The sequence below is a fragment of the Acyrthosiphon pisum genome, chromosome X (assembly GCF_005508785.2).
Source record: "Acyrthosiphon pisum isolate AL4f chromosome X, pea_aphid_22Mar2018_4r6ur, whole genome shotgun sequence".
NCBI classification, from domain to species: domain Eukaryota; kingdom Metazoa; phylum Arthropoda; class Insecta; order Hemiptera; family Aphididae; genus Acyrthosiphon; species Acyrthosiphon pisum.
This window is the reverse complement of record NC_042493.1, coordinates 68,281,981-68,302,737: the sequence shown is the minus strand read 5'-3', so window position 1 is coordinate 68,302,737 and position 20,757 is coordinate 68,281,981. Positions and strand designations below refer to the sequence as shown.

General features: G+C 26.1%; 2 protein-coding genes across 2 annotated transcripts; one reads left to right on the top strand and one right to left on the bottom strand.

Moving 5' to 3' along the window:
• Positions 1–1,124: 1,124 nt before the first annotated feature.
• Positions 1,125–8,106, top strand: LOC100168293 (glycosaminoglycan xylosylkinase). Its single transcript, XM_001946630.5, has 8 exons — positions 1,125–1,465; positions 2,057–2,254; positions 2,913–3,085; positions 3,219–3,412; positions 4,418–4,595; positions 5,048–5,224; positions 6,574–6,633; positions 6,805–8,106. The coding sequence occupies exons 1-8, from the start codon at positions 1,346–1,348 to the stop codon at positions 7,004–7,006; spliced, it is 1,302 nt and encodes a 433-aa protein (XP_001946665.2). The 5' UTR covers positions 1,125–1,345; the 3' UTR covers positions 7,007–8,106.
• A 7,950-nt stretch (positions 8,107–16,056) lies between these two features.
• LOC100166249 (protein O-mannosyl-transferase 2) lies at positions 16,057–20,757 on the bottom strand (the record flags this gene model as incomplete). Its single annotated transcript, XM_029488664.1, is given in 14 exon segments — positions 16,057–16,325; positions 16,386–16,497; positions 16,557–16,703; positions 16,762–16,912; positions 16,981–17,129; positions 17,238–17,326; positions 17,923–18,074; positions 18,218–18,430; positions 19,644–19,753; positions 19,829–20,018; positions 20,088–20,247; positions 20,333–20,441; positions 20,542–20,650; positions 20,729–20,757. Coding segments are annotated over 14 exon segments (1,826 nt in total), but the record flags the coding sequence as incomplete, so codon positions are not given.

Here is a 20,757-nt window from a genome sequence, read left to right as displayed (position 1 = left end):
TTATAAATGTATAATAAACATAAATGTACAAAAAATTTTTATTTTTATTAATATAACCTGTTAATAGGTCTATGGTATGTATAATCTTTTACTAAAATAGATTTATCATTAATTAATAAGAATACCAATAGAGTTAGAACTTATTTACCATTTTATATTGAAACTTAAGTCATTAGAAATCTCATTATCCATTTTGATGGGACGTCATACAAGCATGTTAACCGTGTATACTGTATAGTATCTTCCAATAAACATTTTACAACAGTTTTCAAGGTTTGATTATTTTTTCATAATAAAAGTTTTTTCCAAACTACAATAAAAGGACCAACATTAATTAATCAATAAAATATAGTCAACTAGGTACAAATAATAAAAAAAAAATTGTTAATTTTTTTATTAAGATTACCATAGAATATAAAAAATCCTTTTTTTGGTATAACTTCTAATGTAAGAAATAGCAACATTTTTAAAATACTGTATACTACCAATTCTTAGAATTATTTATTATTGAAGATGATGTGTTTGAATATGTGGAGTTGATTTACATTTTTTATATTGTATGTAGTTTAATAATTTAATAATATTCTAAATTCTTACCTATGAACTACCTATTTTTCAATTACCATCATTTTATGTTTTTTTCTCAACAATTTATCAATTCAGAATGATATTCTTACAAATAACAAAAATAATGTTTTTAATAATTTTCTACTTTAAACAAAATTAAAATAATTATAAAATTCTTTGACTTTTGATCCGATACTATTATAATATTATATACATATACTAATATTAAAATTAAACTGTTGAAAACCTTATTATTTCATCATTCGTGTAATGTACATGGCAGTATGTTTTAATTACTTTGTCTTTTTTTCACGTTACAGATTCATAATTTATACAAACACAATATTATGGGCAGTTATTATATTTTATCCTCATAGGTATTTGGAATTATAATATCTAAAAACTATGTTAAATAGAATAAAATTATTAGAGCCACAACCCCTTGTATAGAATACATAGGCAATTTAACATGTAGTGTTGCGGTTTCCTTATCAGGGAAAGTGATAAGTGCAAAATCTTTACTCTACATTCGTTAATGTTTATTAATTATACATATTATTACCCACACTATTCAGTATTTTCTTATTTTTCGCAAATAAATTTAGTAATTTACTATATTACTAGTATAATAACTAATAACTGTGTAATAGTGTAATTGCTTACCATACTAACATTTTGAGTACTTATTGAGTCGAATAAAATGTTTTCGCGAAAAGTCGTACAAAAATGTTGTTCCGAATGAACTATTTAATAGTAAAACATATTTGTAGAAACAACTATGATATATCTAAGATGCTACTATAAATATTATTATATAACTTTGTTGAGCATTTTTCTCGTATTGTGTTTAAATGTTTATTTGGTGTTTTTTTTTTCGAAAGACGAATCACCCATAGGAGTAAGTAAACCTTTTTATCAATTAAAATTATTATTACTGGTCAAAAATTCTAAATACTATGTTACCTACCTATATTACTATTATTTTAAATTTGTACAATATGTTAAAGTTGGGCAAATCAACATCAATGTGTTAATTACTATTAACTACTCTTAATTTAAATATCTATAATAAGATAAGAATTACAAAGTAATTGAAAAATAAAATATTAATTGTTATCTACTTATTTGTTTAAGAATTTTATTCCGAGGATTTATATATATATATATATAAAAATCCTACAGAATTACAATCTATGGTTGATTCTTAATAATTTTAGTACCTATGTACATTTAGCTCTTGGTTACACATTTTAAGTTAAAAGTGTTCTGACAGTTTAAATTAACAATAAATCAACCATATAAAATAATGTTAATTTTCCTAATACATATACACCCAAGTCCCAATATTGAAAAAATTAGTTTTTTTTATCAAAATAGAATATTTTTAGTATTAGGTACCTAGTATATTATATTATAGGAACTTCTTTAAAAGTACCTATAGTAAATAGTTGTTTTTTTTAATTATTAATGTACTGATTTTTAATATTAGACACCAGTTGTAATAAAATACAATGCAACATACTTTGCTTCTCAAAATATTCTGAATGCATTGAGTAAACTTGACAAAGAATATGATGTTCCAGTTCCAACTATTCAGTCAAATGTTTTAAGAGAACTTGATATACTCTTAAGTAATTTAAAATTAAAGATCAATGGTGATATTGATTTATTTGCTGCTACTGTTAAAGTAAGTACCTATAAAGTTTTTGTTCCAATATTACCAGTGTTAGGAAATAACTCATTAATCGTGTCCGCTTTCATATTTTGCAAACAACACACTTTATCAAGTAGATTGTCAACAAAATTCATGTTATTTTATCTTTAGGCTGGTATCTATCAAAACATTCATATTATTATACAATATTTAAGATTTTGTTTGAATTTTTATATAATTTTAAAAATATGTGGCATGAACTATGAACAAATGCATAAGCTATTAATAAATTCAGACTTAATTATTACTAAATTATTAAAATATAATATTAATAATATACTAAATTTGGTATATTTTATTTTATACATGTTAAACAATTTATACCATAAATTCATTTTTTTTTATAATATTATAATATTTGTATGGATATCTACAGAGGAAACAATTTTGACTTAGGTAACAATTTCAATTTCAAACTATACTATAAAAAGACAGAAATAAAATAAAATACATTTTTTTATAATAGATGATTTAATACTGTACGTGCCATTATTACTTATTATTATATAAGATTTAATATCAGATTAAATATAATAAACATCACAACTAAAATTAACTATTGCATTATGCCTGTCTTTTAGTTTAGTTAAAAATACAATTTTAATATCTACTTTTTAAATCAATTGTATAGGTAATGAATCAAAATGGACTCATGCCTCTTTATGGTACACCATATCTCGGATCAACTATAAACTTATTAAAAACATCAAAAATAATCAAGACATATAATGCTTTTAAAGGAACCCAGCTCAAGTTAATACTTATGTTTGAAAATAAACAAGAAGTCTTATTTAAACCAAAATGGTATGTACATTTAATTAAAATATTATTTAAGCATAGTAATTTAAATTATAACGTATATTTATGGAATTCAAACAATTATTATTTTTAAAGAGTGTATAAGTTAGTCTTTATAAATGTCATGTATATGTTTAAGGTATCTAGAGTCTGAGGTTATTGAAGGAAGTGTGTATGCTGGTAAAGATCGTTATAATGGTGAAATAATAGCATTTTATATTTCTCTTATTCTTGGATTTCCACGTGTTCCAATTGTGGTGAAACGAATCTTAGACTCAACAGAATTGCACGAAACAGCAAATATTGGATTAAAAAAAACAATGTATATCAATTGTAAGTTACCTTCTATTAGTTTTTGTTAACTTAAATGACTAATTTGTATACAAATCTGTGGTAAAGAGCCAGAAGTTGATATCTGCAAAAAATTTGATTTTGGGGTTTTATATGATATCTGTTATTTGAGATGAATATTTTATTATGTCAAAATATGGTTTTTCCAGGTAAAATATTTAATGAGTAATACAAAATATTACTAATATACTATCAACATGGATCATGTATAATTATTGTGGAAAACATGATATATAATAAATAATAATACATGATGTATATATAACATGATAGCAAATGATTGACTAAAAATGTTATTATAATATAATCATTACAAAATATATCAGTTATCAACTTTGTTGGGGTGTGGTTTTTTTTCTGACTAAATATGATACATTAAATCAAAACAATCAGTTATCATATATTGGTATAATATTCATATAACATATTTTGCCACTTTTTTAGTTACGTATTTTTTTTTATGAATACTTTTGATTATAATAAATTAACAATAATATTATACTTCTTTATTACAATAATAAATACAAGTAATATGATATGTTATATGATTTTTGCAAGAATATGTTTACGGCAAAAGTTGATTTCTGCATTACATTTTTTTTTATTTAATTATTAATTAATCAATTTTTGTCAATAATTTATTTTATGAGCATAATTGTTACTAAAAATAATGTTAAATTTGCAATGTGAGCATTTAATTACTTTTGATTTTTAAAAAAATTAAAAAGGTGTGTCCTGAAAATTATCATTTTGTATAGCTATATCAGCTTCTGGATCTCCCGTAGAATTATATAATTTATTTATTTAACTTATAATAGTAGTAAAATAAAACCAAATTTAATTATTTTTTTCTTTTCATTGCATATGAACTGAAATAACTTAAAGTAATATATTTTTAAGTATATTATTTGTATTATTAAATCCTATTTGCATATACTATCAATGTGATTTTGAACTTATTTAATATTTATTTTTTGGTGTAATAAGCAACAACCAAGGAGACATGTGTTTATGGCAAATGTTATTATTGTAAACGCGAAGATCCAGTATGTACAAAAAGTGAACGTCTAGAAGGAGCAGCAATATTTCATCTGCCATCAAATATCAAGCTTAAACAACATTTGCATCCTTGGAGGAGGACATATATTGAAAACAAAAGAGCCAGGTTTAAAATATATTTTTTAAAACTATAAAATTGACGCTATCTCATATTTAATAATGATTGATTTACATATAACATTTTTTTTTTTTAATGCAATGTTTTATTAGGTAAACCTTCCTAATTTAAAATATACAAAAAATTTTAAATAATTTACTAATCATTTATTAAAAAAAAAAAAAATTAAAATTTGATTAGAAGTTCAGTGCTTATAAATTAAAATCACGCCCTACAAATCGTATTATTGGATACATGTTTTTCCATCTGTATAGGCTTAAGTGGATAAATAGTAAAAAAAAAACCAAAAGGATATTGCCCCTTTCCTCCCCTCCCCTAGAAGTCATATGATACACAAATATGCTTGTTATACTTGTATTAAAACTAACAAAAATACTGGATCAGTGAAAGGGATAAGTACTTAAGTATGTATTATAAATTGATTTAATCATTTGTTTCAGATGGGAGGACGATAATGATTACTGTGATAGTATTAAATCTAACTATAATTCTGAAAGAATCTTAGATTTTATTGATGTATCTATTTTTGATTTTATTATTGGAAACGGAGATCGACATAGATATGAAGTTGTGGAACAATTTAATAATACCATTCTTCTCATAGATAATGGAAAAAGGTATGAAGCGTTCATAATTAATAATTTTAGCTGTTTGAAATCAGATTTATTATAAGATAAACTAAAATATCTAAATCAGCTGTTTCTAACTGTTTACCGTTACTGAAATTACTAAACATTATATTTTGATCACTAATTATGTTAAAAACAATTTCTAATTGCTTAAAATGGTCAAGATTTTATTAACCCGTCGTTGGTGACGCTATGAGCATTTCGCTCACATAACTGTTATTTTGGGAACCATTGGCTTCAAATTATTTTGCTTATATCAATATTTTTAGTATGCTCATACAAGTTACTTATGGAAATAAATACGTGGAAAATAACTAATCTATATATAAACTTTCCGTCTTATTACCATCAAATGTAGACGGTTACCAGTATTTGCTCGCCGGGGATCGGCGGTCCGACGGCGGCCAGTTATTTTAGCCAAAACATACCAATATTTCTTCCATCATACTGATCGACCTAGTAATGCGATAATAGTTTTAAAACTGATTTAGATTACGTTGTAATGTACTACTTATAGATTAGTCAGTCCAGTTTTCCCAATTTCACCTTTCCAAAAATAATTAAATGTGAGCGAAACACTAACACGTCACTAATGATATGAAAATATTAATGTCACCAACGACGGGTTAAAAACAGATGCTACCACCCACCCCATTGACTGTTAATAAAATTAATAAAAAAAATAAAAAGTGTAAATAAAAGACATATTGTATTTGTATACTTAGCCCCCTCCCACCATATAAAATTCCTGGCTATTCCACTGGATGCTACTTATTTTTTTTGTTAATTTTCTAAACAAATACCTTTGTAATTCCAAAAATGATCTTCAAATTTCCAAAGTTTGAGTTTTGTTTCATTTTTCAATTGTGTTGCATGCAATTTTTCAAACAATTTTACTGCTTACAATAGGTATTATTCAAGAAAATAAAGCACTATGTTACATTTAAACCTACTTTCAAGTAATGCTAATTTTTTTATATCATTACATTATTAATATGTACTTCTAAAACTGAATAACTATACGCCTGATTGGATCTAATATTTTTGTGTGATTTAATTCTTATTTTAGCTTAAAATAGAAAAATTGGCTGAAATTTGATACATGAGGTAGATAGATTTATTATATATAGATTTTTCAGTTTTCTACAGTTTAGTGTTGTAGATTCAGCCATACAGATACAGAATACCAATTATTGATTTTAATATTTATATCCTACATCTAATTTAATGTATAGATACTGTGCCTTATATATTACAATTTAAAGATACATAAAGCTTCACTGTTTATATTTATTCTCTTGCTTAGTATTAATAACAATAAAAAATGTTTGTAACAGTTTTGGGAATCCTTACAAGGATCATATTGACATATTGGCTCCACTTTATCAATGTTGCATGTAAGTATAATTATATAATATAGCATATTGGCGTAGTTATCTAAATCTATTGCGATAATACAATAAATATATATAATATAAGATATTTATATTGTATCAGTAATATTTATTGCTCATATATGTATATATGTATATTTACTACTCATTGTTCTTGTTTAATTTTATGATCAGAATCCGTCTGAAGACATGGGAAAGACTTAAGTCAATTAAAGGCGGAACATTCACAAACATATTACAAAGTATGTTGGACGTGCATGAAACCTTATCTCTTCTTACTCTACCACATTACCGCGCACTCGAGCGACGACTAAAAATAATTTATGCTACTGTTGTTATGTGTCAAAAAAAATCAGATCGATCAATTCTCAGATGATTTTAATGACATTTTTCAAACCCAATATTGTTTTTCATTTTTTATTGCCTTACTGTAATTGCGTTTACAGGTATAGATTGTGAAATATTTTGAAGTTCAAATCTTGGACTAGAGCTACACGATAAATTTGAAATTATATTAAAATATCTGATCTCAATGATTTTAAAAGGTCTCTTACGGAACTATGTATTGCACAATCGTTTAAAAACTGATCAATATAATGAACTAAAATAATATTAAATGTAGCCAGGTAATTAATGCATTAAGCTTAGCGCTATTCACTTAAAGGACCAAACAAAACCTTGTGGTTGGTACTTAACTAAAGGTTAGCTTACTTGAGTTAGTAAATTAAGAATGTTACGCTATTAGTTAATAAAATAGGTTTTTGTTCAACCTAAGACGATCAAATCGGAACAGTAAACGTTTTTATATGTATGTTAATAAATAAATGTATAATTCAATTTAATTCCTTGGTATATAACTTAGTTATTAATATTTATTTATTAGTAAAAAATCTTATTAGTTTTCTGTTTTGAATCAATTAGCTTTTACTGTCATGATTTGTACATCTTAGATTTTATAAAACGTTTTTAGTGAAAGTGCGAATAATATTATATTTTTCAGCTTTTACTGGCTAGTATTAGTATATAGCCACAATGTTCAGTACATTTCCAACCATATAAAAATGGGTTATATTGTTGACTTCAAATAGTTTTGCTAAAGCTTCTTTACCCACTTTCCTGTAATGTTGTGTAAATGCTATTTGGTATTCTTGCTTACATTCATCTTTATACATTTATTTTTGTTTACAGTTAATTTTGTGAAGGTTGTCGAAGTCAGTATGTTTATAGTACAAAAACTTGTGTTATAGGCAAAACTCTCACTCCCTTTAAAATAGTACGGTTTTGTTAATATTTTTTTTATTTAATTAAAGAGAACATTTTGCAGGTTTGATCAAAGCCCTATTTTCATAAAACTATAATATTAGCTAAAATTGGTATTTGAATAATGCACAATGTTTGCTATTTTTCTGTCACTATTTAAAGTACATTGAAATTCGGGCTTTGATCCAACCTACCAAAAGTTCTCATCTTAAAAGATCATAATCTGACATATCAACGAGGTGTGAGAGTTTTTCCTATGAAGTAATTTTTTTCTGATATAATAATAATAATAATCTGGTAATCTAATAATAGATATCTGGCATTAAATTAGTGGAAAGTATTATAATTAAGATGGTAACTAAAAACAAAATGTAATTTTCTAATTTGATAGAATTGCAAACAATTTGTAAAACCTGCTTTGACACCCTGAAGTAATTTCAATACTTCTTCAAAGGCCTGTAAATATTCCCTTTCACTAATATAACTATTTCATGTTCATCAATGTATATTTTGATGATTCGTTTCAGTTTCTATTTAAACTATTTCCTGAATTTGTTAAAGAATATTCCCACAGATGCATTTATTGATGGAACTCTCTTGTATACATAAACCCACTTGTGTGTGCTGATGGCAGTTAATTACGTTTACTATTTTGTAGACTTTAAGTATGCATGGCATAAATCAGAAGTTGAAAACTGTAGACCTCTTTTAATTTTCCAAAAATTTTAACTGGGCCACTGGGGAAGTATATCTTTATAGAAAGATTATTTATAAAGGAATAAAAAATATTTAAATATAATTTTAAAAAAAACATTTAGTAACAACTTGAAACCATGTAAAAAAATATTTTTTAAAAACATTAATACTTTTTTGAATAATGAGTGTTCAATGATGTATGGTTCATCCGTTATTGTATATATTTAAATATGGTATATTCTTTTTGAAATGTTTTTTTTCGATTTCCTACATGTTCAGAGGGGCCCATTATCTTCCTGAAGAATAAATAAAAATAAATAAAAAATAAAATTATCAAGTTACATAATTTTTCTGGAAATTTATTAAATATTTGTTGTATCATATAAATTTGTAACACACTGGATATATTTAATATTATGTTATACGTTTCAATGGTTTTTAGTTTACAAACTAGTCTGGTATCGAGTAGATTTTACTTGTCCATTATCTGTCTATTAACATTGGGCCTACATCTTTTGTGATATAATACTAGTTGCCTTTAAGTTATTTTTATTTGTGTTTCACATTATCTCTTATGATTCTTGGTCTCAACCGTTTCTTTTGTATAATACTAAAGTATTATTCTATTCTTTTAAGATTTATTTCTTAAATTTTGCAATGTAGTCCATTTCAGACATGACAAAAACTACGAAACATCTATCTAATTCTATTTCTACCATTTTATTCTCTCTAAATCTTTTAATTTGATTGGTTCTATTATTTTATTTTATTTTATCATAATTTGTTAAATGATATCATAACTTGTACAAATTTTAAACTAGTTGATCATATTGTGTACTTTAATTATCAGTTTCTTTGTTACTAACCTCACTTTCACCAATTTGTTTTTTTAGGTTTTCTAATTCTATAATTATGAGTTTTAATTAGCAACTTTATAACATGCCTTACACAAAAACTCCTTGTACCTGGAATAATTTGTAGTTGTTGTTCTCTGAAACATAAGTACTTTTTTATTTCGTCTATTTTATTATTGCTCGTTCTGCTGAGTGTAACCTTGATATTCCACTGAGCTCCTTTCTATGTTTGAGTAGTATTTTGTACTTTTCATCTCTATGGTACCTATTTTAGTTTTCAACTCTTCAGTGTATTTTTCAGCAAGTTTGTCTTTTTAAATTCTTCTTTTAATGCATTTTAAAAAGCAAATTCTTAAGCTTTCATTAACCTAAAACTTTGTTTTAATTTATTTTTAAATATACCTATTACTAAGTTATATCTTAGATATTTAGTCAACAGTTCCAAAGTATCAATCGCTTTAAAATTTTTAACTCCTTTACATATTGTTGTATATTAATACTTTCAGTATTTGTTTAACCTAATTATTTCTGATATAAAATGTGGCTTTGGATTAAAAAATATTGTAGATTTTCTTTAATTTGTATGCAGGTGCATATAGTTTTTTTTGTGTACTTTTGTAAATCTTTTAATGTATTTTACGTGATGCTTACTTTTTTCTATTACTGTAAAAAATGTAGGCTTTAATTTTACTTCTACTACATTATTTCAAATTATACATAACTAATTAACAAATTTTAAGTCAGTGTTTATATTGCCTGTTCAGAGCTTCATTTTTGGACATTGTCAGTTATTTCGAGGTTGGCTCTGATGTTACTGTAGTTTCGGCAGTGGCAAATTATGTGTTTGAGTGTAAGTATTTCTACGGGTTTATGCAATTCATCTGGTTCCGCAGGTGTCTGTGCCCTGTGGATTGACCATGTGTGGCCTATTCGGAGTTTTATTTAGAGTTGCTTCCTGTTGTTTGTAAGGAGTAATGGTTGTCTACGGAAGGATGGTGGTTTTTATTTCATTCAGTTTGTATGAAGTAATGGTTATTTATGGAAGGATGGTGGTTTTTATTTCATTCAGTTTAGTGATTTGGGTTGACCACATATTGATTTAGAATGTAATTGTTGGTGAAATGTTTAATGTCCTGAAGTGAGAGTATATGAAATAGGTGTGAGTCAGAGGAGGTAATAGGTTATTTGACGTGGTTATCTGTTAGTTAATTTCCTTGGATTCTTGCATGACTTGGTATCTAAATCATGAAATGGTCTGTGCCTTAAATTCAACGAATGATATCTAGAAGACATTTTTGATGCTGATTCTTAGAGTACAAGTATAATGGCCCCTGTTGAATCTAATCTTACTTCAAATCCTTTCCGCATAAAATCTGACAGCACACAATCTGTAATTCCTTGCCAGTACTGACTTGTTTATAAAGCATTCCACTACTTAAGAGGACGCTAACAGATATAAATTGTTGTCTCTGTCTTACAAGTGCATAACAAAGCAAATTTACACTCAGCAGAGTGCGTGTAGATCCTTTAGTTTAAAAATTAGAATGAATCGACCTATTATGAAACTTGATGGTAAGAGCATTATCTTCTGTGTTTGTATTTGGGTTTTTTACGATAGTTCAGTTTTTAAGTGAGTTATGATCATTTTTAATTTACGCTATATTATATACACATAACTTACTAAAATATTAAGCTTTTGTACAAAACCCTCAAACAAACACAGATAATGTACTTACCATCAAGTTTCATAATAGATCAATTCACTTTAATTTTTAAACCAAACTAAAACAAGCTAAACGCATTCTCCTGAGCGTAAATTTGGTATGTTACCCACTTATAAGATGAAAACAACAAATGGCTGTGAAACGTCTTCTTAATGAATATTCTTTTAACAACTGATGTTCTGGCGTAAAACATTCCGCCTCTTCGAAGTTTATTATCTAATTATGGTTTTATTATGTGTTGTTAAGTTCCATTACATTTTCTTCTTAACTAACTACTAACCACTAGTAAAACTACAAGTTGTTCGTCCATCACTCTGACTTCACTAGTTCCATCATACATTATCTATTCTGTAAGTTCTTTATATGCATCCTCAATATTTTTATCATCTTAACTCACTCCTGTTACATAATATTTAGAACTATAATATGTTAAATTAAACTTACATAATATATTATACTCATAATAATAGTTACTTATATTTTTCAAAATATATTTTTTAAATTTTTCGAACGCTGTTTGTTCTGTACTATTCCAAGACTATTTTTCATTCTTTATTAAAAAAATTCTTAAATGTTTTGTTTTTGTAGCCAGATTTGGAATGAACCTGCCACAGTAATTTATCATACCTGTAGGCTATAGCCAGGTGGCCAAGCTTTTCGCATATTGTGCCAAAAAAATAAATAGATAGAGCATGTGCCATAAAAAATTAACATGGCAATTATGACACGACTGACTTTATTCTATATTCTAATCTAATAATATGTTGTATTGTATAACATTATTAATGTTATTTTGACACAATAATTGTTGTATAATATAATATTTACAAATTTGATGATTTATTTAATATTGAAAAACATAATTTAAGAAATATTTAAAAATTATATGTAATTTATTAGTATGCCATTCAATAACATAAAATGTGCCACAAAAAGTATGTGTGCCACACATGGCGCTATATTATACTCCTTACTTGCCAAATATATATTATCTTTTCTTTGGTACATTTAACTAGAATATTTTCTACTATTTCGCCTTCGTTTTCTAATGAGATTAGGCACATAAAGAGAATGCTCATAATAAGTTTAAGTTGTTGCTCTTTACCCTGGATTATAATGAATTCTCGTTCCTATAGGCCAAATTTAGATAAGTATCCCAAAAGTGATTTCGGGATTATATTGAGCATGCTAACGGCTAACCTAAGCTGTAACATATTTTAAAAATAACCAGTTTAGGTTTTGGCAATTTGTGAATATGAAACCCACAAGTAATAATGGACCAAAGATTATGTCCTTCAATTATGTTAATTAGCCTGACAGACATGAGTCAGTTAATCTATTTTCTATTTTTTTCCTCAGTTTATTTCTACTGAGCTGAAAACATTGAGGTAGATAAACTTGGCATACATTCTATTGATTTACAAATAATGTTGTCTTTTGTGTTGATGACGTTTTTCGTGGTCTACCTGATTTGCTAGTGTCTGGTAAATTTGTCCTAATGGTCTATTGTGTCATTTCTTATAGATGAATGAATTTCCCATACAGCAAGTTCTAGGCAACTTGAGCTAGTTTAACAACATTTTTTCCGGTAGTTAAGTAATTATCTCCATAACCCTAGCGGGGTAACTTCATGATTATACCTATGTTGCTACTTTTCTGGGCCTATCTTCTTTCTCGGTGGACTAATAAAGAGTATCATCGAATTGAATCCTTCCATCACCATTTAACTTAAACCATTGATTATAAATACTATAGATCGCTCACTGGCCCGTATTTATAATCAATGCTTAAACTATTTTTTTTATTTTTGTTTGTTATCTTTTGCACCTATTTTAACGTTTTCGTATATTTCTGTTTTTAATTTTTATACCAATTATATGAATTTTGTAATTTATTCCAATTGTTTTGCACAATAATTATCTTTCATAACTTAGGGCCTAGCTTGTGTATATTAATAAAACAATTTTAATGTTTAGTCAAACCATTTGATCTAGGATAGTGTGGACTACCTACTAAAGACTCAATTTCTTTAAAAAATCTTTAAATTTTGAGATGTAAACTGAGCCAAGTAGTCAGTATAAGACACATTGAAAATACTGGTGAACACAGTGAGAATATTGGTTGGAAACAATTTCTTTATAAGAAATATAATTTCCTCTGATTTTGCATTATTACATTTTAAAAATCTAGAGTGACTGTCCACTTAAAACTTATATATAAATACTATCAGGTAGTATAATAATCTGATAGAATTAGACTAGCAATCAAATATAGGAAAAAATAATAATATATAGTGAAACACATGAAATGGGTTTAACTGTAAATACTAGGTTAGTTGAGTCATCTTTTAGATTTATCATTTTTAATTTTATGCTAATTTATTGCGTTTTTTTTTTTTTCGGTAAATGGTTTATGTTATACAAGTACCTATATTTAATTATTTTATATATGCAACACTGACCAAAAATATTACATTGTAAATGTATTCATTTCCGTTTGAAAGTACCTAATTAAATGTGATTATACTATTATCTATTGTTTATGATCTTTTTACATTTATTAATTATTGTTTAATATAGTGCCTATGTATATTGTAGTGAATTATAACTGTATCTACCTATTGTTATTTATTGTGCTAATTATTGTAATATTGTTTATCGATAAATTATTTTTGTTATGATTTAAATAAGTTAAAATAAAAAATTATATTGAAATTGTAATACTTTTTATAGTTATTCGTTTATTACTTATTATAGTTTTATATGCAGGCACAAGGCCTTAGCTGGAAAATATTTTTGGGTGGGGCTTAGAACCAAATCATATATTTTCATAATATAAAAACCAACTTAAAAAAAATCAATTAACTCATGAATTACTGATATATATATTATTATCTATTTAATAAGTTAGTATTAATCCGCTTTAAACTCAAAAATATACTTTCTGGTGTAGCTGTCGATACAGGAAGTTTACCCTCACAACATTTTTATAAGAAATTTTATAATTGGACTTAAATTCTTGTTGTTGATTAAAACGACATCCATCATTGCTATCTAAAAATTCAAATTGTTTTATGACGTTTTTTTACCATATTTTCTGCACTGCTGATACCACAGTCCAATCAATTTCTATTGAGTAAAACTGGATGATGACTTAATACTAATTAGTAATTGTGTTATTAAAATTTGTAAAGTATATTTTAACTAATAATAATTAACTATGAGAAAAAATGGTCTATATCACCTACATCACCACCCCCCCCCCCCCCATCCTTAGACTTCATCCTGTAATAATTAAGTTAAATACGTATTATGTTGTTTGTACTCTACTGAGTACACTACAGAACATATATTATTATCAATAAATAAAAATAAAAGTAAAAACGTACATTTGCTATAAGTACCTATAAGTTTCTAAGCAAATACGATACCGACATAATAATATTCAGTATATTACAGTACCGACATAATAATATTATGATGGTAGTTCAAAACTTCAAACATATTATGATCACCAGAGTAATAAAGTTAGTCATGTTTTGATTTAAGAATGTGACGTATTTATTATTATACCAACATATATAGTCGCAAAGGTGGGCATTGACTAGTTAAAAAGTTAATTTTTTTTAACTTTTTAACTTAACTAGATAGTTTATTTTCTAATCAACTTATGAACTTAACTAGTTTAATTTACAGTTTAAATAACTTAGCTTTTCTCAGTTGATTTAAAAAAAATCCATCAAGTTGAAAACATTTTGAAATTTTTTGTTTATTCGTAAATATTACTATATCAGTATAAAATAAAAATAATCCAATAGAAAAACACAAACATTTTCTTGGTAACATAATTTTGTGTATATTAATATATTTTATTAAGTTATAAATTATATATTATGCGAGTTTCAATTATAAATGTTTTTAATAAAATTAATAATTTTAAACTACAAATAGACAATTATTTTTATGTTTTAATGTTATATAACTTATAATATATACGAAGATCATGTACTCATCTTCACGTATTATGACATTCAATTTCTATACAATATAAAAAAATATATTTGTTAAATTATTAATTTGAGATGAGTATAGTTTGAATTAGTAAATAATAGTAGGTAAAGTAAAAGTAAAAGGGTATACAGCGTACATTATGCTAAAAGTTCAATAAAATTGTTTTTTTATAATTTATAAATTAGAAACTAGAAAGACACATTCACTCTTTATGTGAACTACATACTAATTAAAAAAAATAGATTAATTTTTTTTTACTGAGTTAAGTTAATATTTTTTTCTATATTAACTTTTAATTTATTGAGTTAAATTTATAATTTGTTAACTGTTAATTTTTAAATTATCGATCTTGTGTCCTCTTAACTTGAGTTATTTATTTTCATCAACTTGCCCACCTTTGCATAGTCGAACACTGGTGTAACAAACTTTAACCTTTGTGTGAGGTATGGTGATGTCAATATTTACTATTATATTTCTTACAATATTGCCAAAAGAAATTAATAAAAAAAAACAGCTGGCAGTACGTTTCTACCGAGTTAGTAAATACTAGTAACTAGTAAGCAAAAAAAAAAATAACAGTGGTGCTATGATAGCGGACATGGGAGCTAAAGTTGTTTACGTTTTCATTTACATTAAAAGACAGTAAGCAACCGACTTATATCAGTTAGCTGTTACAGGTGACCCCATACGTAAATATGTGATTGGTAAGAAGCATGAGACGTGGCAGACAGCAACATTTGAATTAAAATATTGTATGGCCGTGTCAGGATATAGAAGGAGTGAAATTACATATAACATGCAATTATTCTAAGCTCAGTTTGATCCTGAAATTTCTAAAATATAACACTAAAAATCAAATTCAACTTGATGACTACACAATAAATTTGACAAAATTAAATAATATATTTGTAAAAAATAATACTGGATAAATTGACTGACTGTATAAAAAATATGATATGCAAATTATAACAAAAATAAAAATTGTTCATAATTAAATAAATTAAATACTATAATAATATTGAAGTCTAGTATAAATAGAGATGTTCTAGAATTCCCAAGAATCAAGCCAGCGTAATCCAAACATTGTACTATTTTGTTCTGTGGAAACTGGTCCTGACATACCATAAGCAAGAGGAGAGTATAGATAAAAACTGGAAAATACATAATACACACTTAAAATAGGTAAATTTAAATTTTTTAATAATATTTACCTATAAATGGCCGATGCATAGATAAGTCCAATGAGTCCATCATAAATTGTTTTCCGAATAAGAGTTGGCTTGGATGTCTTAATTATTTCCAATAAATAACTGATAGTTACACCTAAGTGGTATTATTTATTACTTTTTATGGTCTATATATATTTTTTATCTTATACTAACCTGTTAACATTGAGCTATATAAAAATGCTGAAAAATAGTGATGGAAGTACAAGACTCTACCCATTGCGTAAAACGGTATATAGTGTAGTCCCCATCCAATAAATAGCCAGTTACAAGTGGTCAGTAACTGTTGATTAGAATCTGCAACTATAATTTGAAAAATATTAATTTTATATAGAAATGGAAAATTTAGTTTTATGCTCACCAGCTTCATTTTGATTATTCCTGCGTTTATTGATAATGGCTTTCCAAACTGAAATTAAATTGTACAGTACCATAACCACTATATTTCCCCACCATATAACTGGGTTTCCAAGCAAATAAATTTTATAATTGTTACCAGAAAAGAATTGTCCCTGTAATATTATAATTTTATATTATGTGTACATAAATATGGAATTGAATGTATAAAATGAAGTAAAACCTTATAGTTTATTGGCCATTGCCATGGCTTAGATGTTACTTCTCCTTCCTTTGGTTTAAGACCAGCATTCCCTTGGAACATAACAGCATGTGATTCAATGAATCTGGCAAAGAAATTTGGGGAATATACTTCAAAACTGACATTTGGAACTAAAATAAATAGAAAAATAATATATAAGTGTTTGTTTCTTTTTTTTATATAGATCATAATATACAAATTCATTAAATAAATTCTTATGAAATTATATTTTAACTTACGCTTAGGATTTATGTTATCCTCGACATTCCAATATGAATTTGTATCCCTTAGATTTGGACTACATGTGACTTCATGCTGTTCAAATGCCCTTAAAATAAAATAAAATACAAACAATGTTATGTATATAAAAATAATACATACTTATAATTTGGGAGCGGATTTAAATGCTCTAGAAAACAAGAAAAATAGGACATTTGTGTGCGGCACGCTCTGCACACCCGGTTTTTGTGATTGTAAGATTATTACCAAAAGATAGCATTGCTCAATGACGTATGGAAAATTAATAAAAATAATTTATAGCATATTATAAATAGACTAAGATAAATAATTACTCTGCACCCATTTATAACCTATCACTCTTGTAATTTTGAAAATAAAATTGTTATACTCCGTGCCACAAGAGAAGTAAAGCGCTAAGTGCATGCAGACTGACGATAGCAACCGTTCCGAGGCCAGTTTCCCTCACTTTACAACATGGTGCATACTAATAGTATTACTATATAACGTTTACGGTCATGATCGTGCAATGGCGTCAAATTAAATAGGTGAGGATGCGTGGATTCGACCTTGATTTTAGTCGGGACACGGGTTACTTCTCTCGTGACTTGGAATATAGTAAAAAAATTTATAAAGCTTCTCATTCATAATCATTATCATAATAGTTAAATCAAAAAAATAAGTCACCATTTAGGCAATTGCTTGTTACTTGTTGTGAGCACACAATGTTGAAGAACATGAACTAATTTGATTTTACTTGTTACTGCTGAGACAACATTACCATCTGAACCACCATCGACAAATACTTTCCAAACATCATTGTAATCACCAGTTCCATTCTAAAAGAATATTATTGAGGATTAGTAATTATTATATATTTTTATAAAAATATTATTAACCATACAACTTATATTAATAATTATACATTACTTTTTTCTACTCAAATATAAAAATATTGTTTTTAGTGTTATTACACTATTACCTCTCCATAACCGGTGACTTGATAATGTTTTTTTGTTATCGGAGCCGGTTCGCGGTGTGAATGTAAATTTCGCCTTGTTGGTACATGTTCCAGTCTTATCATATCTCCATGTTTTATATATCTTACAGTGTCATTGAAATTTATTTTTTCATCATCATTGTAAAGTTTTACTAACCATCGATTGTTTTCGTCTTTATGCGCATAAGTAGTAATCTAATTGAAGAAAAATAAAAAATCTATTATGCATGCACAATCCCATTAAATGTAATACAATCATAGACCCATATGAGTTTGTAAAGCAATATTTAGATATTAAAAATGAATAACAATTAAGTAATCATACATAAGTAAAAACATTCTTAATTATTACATTAACTTAAATGTTGAATACTTTTTTGTGATTAATTTAACTGTTTCAGTTTGTAATACAAGTCTTACATACTACACAAAAATTAACTCATGACACATTAACCAATAATCATTATGCTATGGTCTATTTAGTAACCAGAAAAACATTATTAATGACTACTTTAAGGTCAATGAGTGTATTATACTTATCAAGGGCTATAGTTAGAGACATGAACTATAATAAACTATATCACTCGCCTACTATGTTGTTTCCCAGTTACTATAGATAATAATATTATATAAATATTATCAAGGCTGAGCAAGTTAATGATTTTTTTTAATTCAGTTAAGTTAAGTTAATATGCACTAATAACAAAAAGTTTAAAGTTAATTTAACTATAGGTTAATTCAGTTAAGTTAAAAGTTAATATACACTTTTTGTTAACTTTTTATTAAATTAAAAAAAAGTTAATTTGTTTATACAACATTAGACTACTACATTTTTACAAACCCAAAACTAAATTATAGACTATAGTGTTTATACTTTAAACAGTATTTCCATATTAGTTAAACTCAAATAATATACATTTTTTACTTTAAACAATTCACGGTAAATATTTTTTGGCATGAAAATGATATAGACTGAAATAGTGAAATATAATAAAATTTAAACAAAATAAATTAACTTAACTTCTTGAAATGAAAAATTAACTCGTTAATTTCACATTAATTAAGAAAGAAATGTAGTAAGTTAACAGGTAAGTTAATGAAAATCCAAAAGTAACTGGTTAAATTAATATAAAATTAACTTGTTAACTTAACTTTAAATTTTTAACTCATTAATGCCCAGCCTTGAATATTATACCAATTTACACTATGATTTTATATAATTTCCAAATATCTAACAAGTCCCAGGACTAAATCAGATTAAATGAAAAAATTCAAAAATAAACATTTAACTTGTGTTTGAAATGCATTAACTTATTTAGTATTTCGCCTCACAAAAAAAGTTCCAGACTATTCAGTCTCTCTTCCATAGTGGACCTATGGTTACAATATTAATTAAACTTCTTCTTACCTGTTGTTGTTTGGCCCCAACATTCTCTGGATAAAGATGCCAATGTGAATGTAAATATCCACCACCAGTTCTATGATTTTTTAATGTTACTATTGCCCCAAATGATACATCTAAAATATTATATTATAAATCAAAATAATATGAACTTCATTCATTTAAAAAATAAATATATTTATGTACACAACCTTTTGGCATACTAGCGTTGTGTAATGAATTTCCTTGTAATTTTGATTGAAAAGCAGAACTATAGAAACCATCGCCATTACCACTTTTATTGAGTATAAATAGATGTATGTAAAAAAATCCAACATACACTAGTATTGGTAAAATTATAAGACAAACAAATCTTGCTACAAAATGTTTCACAGTATAACTCTAAATTAAAAGAAAATAATAATTATTTTAAATATGATGTAATACATTTAATATATTTTTATAAATTACTATTGGCTTTGAAAGTTTTCCAAGTATAAACCATAGATCAACTATTGTCATCAATCCAATAAATGTCACTTGAAATAATCCAACAAACTTAACACATACACAACAGGCCATGGTTACACCAGTAAATATTAACCAAAACCACCAATTAACTCTAAATTCACTAGAATTATTTAAGATAAAGAAATTAACGATGACAAAAAAACAAAAAATTTGAAAAAACAAAATTTAAATAAAATATAACTTACGATAAAGCAGCAGACCGAAATTTGCAAATCCCTACAAATGATGCTAACATAAAGAACAACAGTATGGGATCGAGCAAAATATATTGAGTTAATGTTAATGTTCCAACATCTGGAAAAATAAAATACAATTTTTAATGGTCTTCAACAATACATTCTGTTATAGGTAGGTACATTAAATTTAAAATATGTTCTTAGTAAATTATACTCACCAAATAGTACTAAAGAAGCTGATAAAGTTGCCGCATTTAACGAATGTGTCATTTCCCAAATAGATATAAACGTGAATGGTATTAAAGCTCCACCTAAAATTGTACAAAACTGAAAATAGCGTATTTATTTAAAATTATATAAATAATGGGTAAATAGTTTATTTTATTTCTATAAATGTTTATAAACCTCTCGCATTCCAACGTAATTGACTCCTT

What these genes read in the sequence shown, in the direction of transcription:
- LOC100168293 (XM_001946630.5), top strand. Translation starts at nt 1,346, where the DNA reads ATGATATATCTAAGATGCTACTATAAATATTATTATATAACTTTGTTG. An exon ending in ATTGAAAACAAAAGAGCCAG is followed by an intron (nt 4,596 to 5,047) that starts GTTTAAAATATA and finishes CATTTGTTTCAG; the next exon opens with ATGGGAGGACGATAATGATT. An exon ending in CCACTTTATCAATGTTGCAT is followed by an intron (nt 6,634 to 6,804) that starts GTAAGTATAATT and finishes TTTTATGATCAG; the next exon opens with AATCCGTCTGAAGACATGGG.